This window comes from Protomyctophum parallelum, assembly GCF_964188405.1.
Source record: "Protomyctophum parallelum genome assembly, chromosome: 18".
NCBI lineage: Eukaryota > Metazoa > Chordata > Actinopteri > Myctophiformes > Myctophidae > Protomyctophum > Protomyctophum parallelum.
Genome location: NC_139716.1, coordinates 29,198,066 through 29,204,350, shown reverse-complemented (window position 1 = coordinate 29,204,350; position 6,285 = coordinate 29,198,066). Strand labels below are relative to the sequence as shown.

Genomic DNA, 6,285 nt, shown 5'->3' with positions numbered 1-6,285 from the left:
TGATGGCTACAGTGTCCCTTTCTCTTCTCTCCTTTCTACCTGAACTCTGACCAGCGGCCTTGAACGTGCCGTCAAATAGAACAGGGCACCTCTGTACGCCGTTCTCCTCATCCATGTTTTTTTTTGTTTTGTTTGTTTGTTTGTTTGTTTAAAGCGCTGATGTCACCGGCGTATACAGTACAGTCAAAGACCTCAGTGAAGTTATCTATAGCCCTTATGGGTTATAAGATGAAAACATGAATAAAAATGGTGTCATTTTTGGTGGTTTTGACACGTCCAGTGTTGCTACAGATGTTAAAAACAACGTGTGTGTGATTCTTGACGCGAGTGTCTGGCGCTGTCTGTGTCAGCCTCTTAAAACCCATTTTGACCTGAGATCAGATTCTAAAAATGTCTTCTACATCCTGACAGTTTTCTGAAAAAGCTATGTTTCTATGTCAGTCGTTTAAAAAAAATAGCAGACCTACAAGCTCATAGCGCGCCACTCGGTGGCGCGCTATGAGCTTGTAGATCTGCTATTTTTCAATAGCTAAAGCATGACATAATGCTAACACCAAAAGGGGTTCCCGCCCAAAATGGGTTAACCACTTCAACCTGCTGGGTATGTCGACTCATAACAGATGAACATTTGGCGAAGATAGCAGATCTACAAGCTCAATGTATGCATCACGTTGTGAGCTTGTAGATCGGTTATTTTCAGCTAAATGATTTGTTTTTTTTGGGGGGGGGGGGGGGGGGGGAACTATAGGAGACCAAGTACAGCACCCTGGTGGACGTAATCAACAAAATATATGCAGACAAGACAATAGGCTGACAACTAGGGGTGTGCTGAAATATTAAGTTAATTTGGAATAAAATAATGTTGTCCATAATGAAGTGATGAACAACACGTTTAGAAAAGGAGGAGATGACAGCTAAAATAAACCAAATCCCACTCTCACATTCCACAGCAACCAGAAGTGCTGAATTACTGGATGGTGATTTGTCCAAACAGCTTTGTGGGAATACAAAATGCAGAATGCATTTCCCCAGCAGTGGACAAGTCCACTGACACCAGTGATAATGGTCAGTTGGTGGTGTTTGTGAGGTATTATAATGCTACCAGTGATAATGGTCAGTTGGTGGTGTTTGTGAGGTATTATAATGCTACCAGTGATAATGGTCAGTTGGTGGTGTTTGTGAGGTATTATGATGACACCAGTGATAATGGTCAGTTGGTAGTGTTTGTGAGGTATTATAATGCTACCAGTGATAATGGTCAGTTGGTGGTGTTTGTAAGGCATTAGGATGACACCAGTGATAATGGTCAGTTGGTAGTGTTTGTGAGGTATTATGATGAGGGTATGAGTCAAAGTTTATTGAGTATTAATTTAGTGTTTGAGTGGTGCAACCACTCCCATAGACAGCGTTTTCACATACATACAATATATCGATATATCGCAAATATCGCAATATATCGAATATCGTGATATTATCGTTATCGAGGGCCTAATATCGCGATATATATATATCGTATCGTGAGGTACCCATATCGTCCCACCCCTACTGATGACAACATGGCACAGCCTGTTGCCATCATGAACTAATAGTGTAGGAAGTACAAAAAGATGCTATATTAGATAATGAAACAAAGACAATTTGGTTAAGCATGAGTCATGGAAACGGCATTGAACATGACACTGGAAAACACAAATAAACATGACTCAGGGGAACACAAGGAAACATGAGTCAGGGAAACGCAACTAAACATGTTATGGAAATAACTGAACATGACTGTGGCAGAAACATTTAAACATGACAGTAAGTGTCAGGATATTGCTTAGTGGACAGAAGGCAGACAGGGAAGTGATGACGTCATGATTCAAAGAAATAGAAATGGAGAAGAAGACACATACAGTATTTTGCAATGAGAAAATATGGCTACATGTTTCCCATGTATCATGTTCTATCCTACAGTATATGGCAGTGGTTTTCAACCTTTTGTCATATCAAGGTCCATTATTTATTCGGCATTTGAGCCACATTTAATGGGATTTATCCTCTCAGATCCAAAACTTAGAATATTTTGTTGTCACTGGATACGATTTTGTCCACAATTCCATGCTGTATTGATGTTGGTAGACTTGGTACCATAGGAGAGATAAAAGGCAAACGTTGATCAAAATAACAATTATTTTTACATTATCTCATTGATAAACAGATGTTTAACAATAATCTAACTCCTGAGAGCGTAAAACTAAACCGAAATGTCATTTTACAGGGTCCACTTGGTTACCAACTCTCCATCATTTAGCTGGGGACCACCTGGAACCCCCCCTCAAGGACCACTGGTGGTCCCCGGACCGCTGGTTGAAAACCACCGCTATATATGGATCATTACATGGCGATAGCTCACCTGGTACTTGGGTTTTTCATTGAGTTCTATATCTCCCTCGATAGGGAGGTGAACGGACCGCTCGGACATCTTCTAGCCTCTCCTGTGCACTCCTGAACATGAAACATACAACACACAGTATATACAGTCAGTGGTGGAAAGTAACTAAGTACATTTGCTTAAGTACTGTACTTAAGTACAATTGAGTTTTTTGTTTTACTCTACCTGAGTATTTCCAATGTTCAGTACTTTTATTTCTACTCCACTACATCTCTGAGACAACTATTGTACTTTTGCTCCACTACAATTATTTTCAAACTTTACTTACTATAGATACTTACTATAAACACATACACAGTTACACTTCAGCCCTATATACATTTTGGCAATTTGAAAATAGCCAATCTTGACATTTGGTACAGTCTGTATAATGAGTAGCCTATACTTTCAATGTTGGTACTTTAAGTACATTTTGATGCCAAAATGTACTCAAGTACATTTAGAATTTCTGAACTTTTACTTGTAATGTATGAGATATTTCTACATTGCAGTATTGATACTTTCACTCAAGTAAAACATGCAATTTACTTTTTCCAACCACTGCAACAACACACAGTCTAATACAGTACATTACAAAATACAGTAGCCTACTGTACAGCGTACAGTACCGCATACAACATGCTGCACTGTGTACAAGTGACACAGTGGCAGTAAATGTGCAGGCGGACCGTATCACAGACGGTTACATAAACAACTCACTGAAGAGGAATGAGTTGACACATTGTCGTGTCTTAACGTCTCTGTCAAGCAAGACATCATTGTCCACACCCCATAATTATATACTAGCTAGAGTAACGTGACTTTAAATCAATAAACAGCAACATGACTTTACTTCATTCTGTAGGGATGATAATATGATAACTTACCGGAAGGAATTCCTTCAGAAAAGACGTTTAGAATCCCATCCACCATGCAGCTCACAACCAAGCACACACACACACAGAGGCACAGCACACACTGAACAAACACACTGTGAATACAGCCTTGGACTGAGTTTATTATGTGTGGTGCACGTGTGTGTGTGTGTGTGTGTGTGTGTGTGTGTGTGTGTGTGTGTGTGTGTGTGTGTGTGTGTGTGTGTGTGTGTGTGTGTGTGTGTGTGTGTGTGTGAGTGAGTGAGTGAGTGAGTGAGTGAGAGATAGAGAGAGAGAGAGAGAGAGAGAGAGAGAGGGGAAGGGTGATTTGTGTGGTATGATCATGGTTTATGAGTTGACACTATTGTAAAAGTTGGATAAGGGAAGTAGAGGGGAGGTCAGTGGCTGTGTGTGTGTGTGTGTGTGTGTGTGAGCGAGTGAGTGAAACTATGAGGTAAGCACGGAAGCCCCCCCCCCTTCTCTCTCTCTGCATTCAGTTGAGTTGTTACATCAGAGTTAAAACAAGAATCTCGGGACCCAATGGAATGAAATTAGGAGCCTAAAGGCACACGTCTCCTTATCAAGTTCTCCCTCTCTCGCTCTCTCTCTCCCTCCCTCTCTCTCCCCTCTCTCTCTCTCTTCCAGAGACACTTTCCAGATGTTTCAATTTATAATGTCAGTCCTGTATCAGATGCTCATATCTAGTGATGCACCGAATATTCGTCCGCAGAAAATATTCGGCAGAAAATGGCTAAAAATGCATTTTCGGGCCTATTCGGTTTCGGCCCGAATAGGCAGAAAATATATCACCGAATAGTGCACATGCTGCAATTAATGCATTCAAATGCATTCAAATTATTTTGCCATAAATCAGGTAGCTTTAAGGTACGGCCATGACAGCAATCGTAGGAAAATAAATATATAATATTAATCATATTTGGATATTCGGTATTCGGCCAACCGTATCCTATATTCGGTTTCAGCCAAGAATGTCCCTTTCGGTGCATCCCTACTCTTATCCAGAGTGATGTACTTACTTACTTACTTACGCCTATTGCCCAACCTTGGGCATAGGCCACGAACATGAGCTCTCCAGGCATCTCGGTCCAGGGCTTAGAGTATATATATTTATAGAGAAGGCACCCAGAGGAAATCTTGAGGCGAAATGGACATAGTGGCCGAATGAAGGTATTGCAGCCTGGCCCCAAACACATGAACGCGCTGTCCGTTGACTATCATTGTACACGTTCACGACGGACGACGCTCGTGCGCGTTCAACGGCAGCGCGTTCATGTGTTTGGGGCCACTCACCATTGCAATCCGTCCCAGAATGCACTCTGTTCCTACCAGGAAGAAGGAATGCAAGTGCAACTCAATGCAAGTGGATGGGAGGAGAACTCGGGTGTCTTCTCTATAGATATATATACTCTAAGGTCCAGGGCCATTCTCTCCAGCTGTCCCCATGTATGGCCAGATCTCTTCACATCTGCGTCTAGGTCACGCCGCCAGGTGTTTCTTGGTCTGCCCCTTTTCCTTTTCCCTTGTGGGTTCCAGAACAGGGCGTATCTTGTGATACTAGCTGCAGGCTTGCGAAGGGTGTGGCCAATCCATCGCCATCGTCTTTGTAGTATGTCTTCTTCCACAGGGTGTTGGCCTGATTGCTGCCACAGTTCCAGGTTGCTGATTGTGTTAGGCCAGTGGATTCGGAGGATTCTTCTCAGGCAGGTGTTTATGAAAGTCTGGATTTTCTTCATGGTATTAACAGTTGTTCTCCAAGTGTCTGCTCCGTACAGCAGCACAGGCTTTACCATGGAGTTAAAGATCCTGATCTTTGTTGTTTTGGGGAGATCTGAGGATCCCCAGACATTTTTCAGCTGGTGGAAAGCTGCTCTTGCCTTTCCCATCCTAACTTTCACGTCAGCGTCTGTCCCGCCCACTTTGTCCACGATACTGCCTAGATAGGTAAAACTCTCCACCGCCCTCTAATGTGATAGGAGTAGCGTTGTTGGTGTTTATTTTAAGGACCTTGCTCTTTCCTCTGTGGATGGTGAGGCCAAGGCGTGTTGAGATGGCTGAGACTATGTTTGTCTTCTCCTGCATTTGATGTTGGGTGTGGGATAGAAGAGCAAGGTCATCAGCAAAGTCGAGATTGTCTAACCGTGTCCACGGTGTCCACTGTATGCCATTTATGTTCTGTGCTGTGGATGTCTTCATGACCCAATCGATGGCCAACAGGAACAGAAAAGGTGACAAAAGGCAGCCCTGCCTCACTCCTGTCTTCACCTGGAAGGCATTTGTGAGCTGCTGTCCATGTATCACTCTGCAGGTCATCCCCTCATAAGAGTTCCTGATAATGTTGGTTATCTTTTCAGGGACCCCATAGTGCCTCAGTAGTTTCCAGACTGTCTCCCTATCCACACTGTCAAACGCCTTTTCATAGTCAATACAATTGACATAAAGAGGCGAGTTCCACTCCAGTGACTGTTCCAGAATGATCTGCAACGTTGTACTTACTGTAAGATCAGTAAATGGTTATTTTTATCCATCCATCCATCCATCCATCCAAAAAGGGAAGCAAGGCAAGATATGGAAGGTTGAAGGTCCCCAAATGGCGAATTGTATTTATGTTTATTTAACAGTGACAAAAAAGAACAGTGCACTGTTGCATTTCATTTAGGGTTTCTAGCAAAGGATAATTTGCAACACCTGGCCCTGATTCACTGGTGAAGTTTATAGTAAAGGAAAAAACAAGCAGGCTGACACACTGACACTCACCAGAATGCTCTGAGGCTGCTAGTAGTAGACTGGATGGGCTGGAAGGCAGGGGGGAGCGCTTGTTTCGTTTCACGCTCAACAGACTTTTTGACGTCACGTGAGAACAAGGCAGGCATGTCAACCAACGGCCAGGCCTCTGGCATGCGAGTGCCAACAAGCAGCTTATGATGGTGTGCCATAATTGGAGTTGGCAAGTCATGGTGGATGGACTCGTTTTAACGC

The 6,285-nt window shown here is 42.9% G+C and overlaps 1 protein-coding gene across 1 annotated transcript in view; it reads right to left on the bottom strand.

The window, feature by feature from the left end:
• Window positions 1–2,487, bottom strand: part of LOC310876187 (broad substrate specificity ATP-binding cassette transporter ABCG2-like) — an 18,261-nt gene extending 15,774 nt beyond the window's left edge. The window contains exon 1 of the mRNA XM_083789632.1: window positions 2,396–2,487. Within this exon, the coding sequence (XP_083645758.1) occupies window positions 2,396–2,464 (69 nt within the window). The 5' untranslated portion in view covers window positions 2,465–2,487. The remainder of the gene's footprint in view (window positions 1–2,395) is intronic.
• Window positions 2,488–6,285: the final 3,798 nt, after the last annotated feature.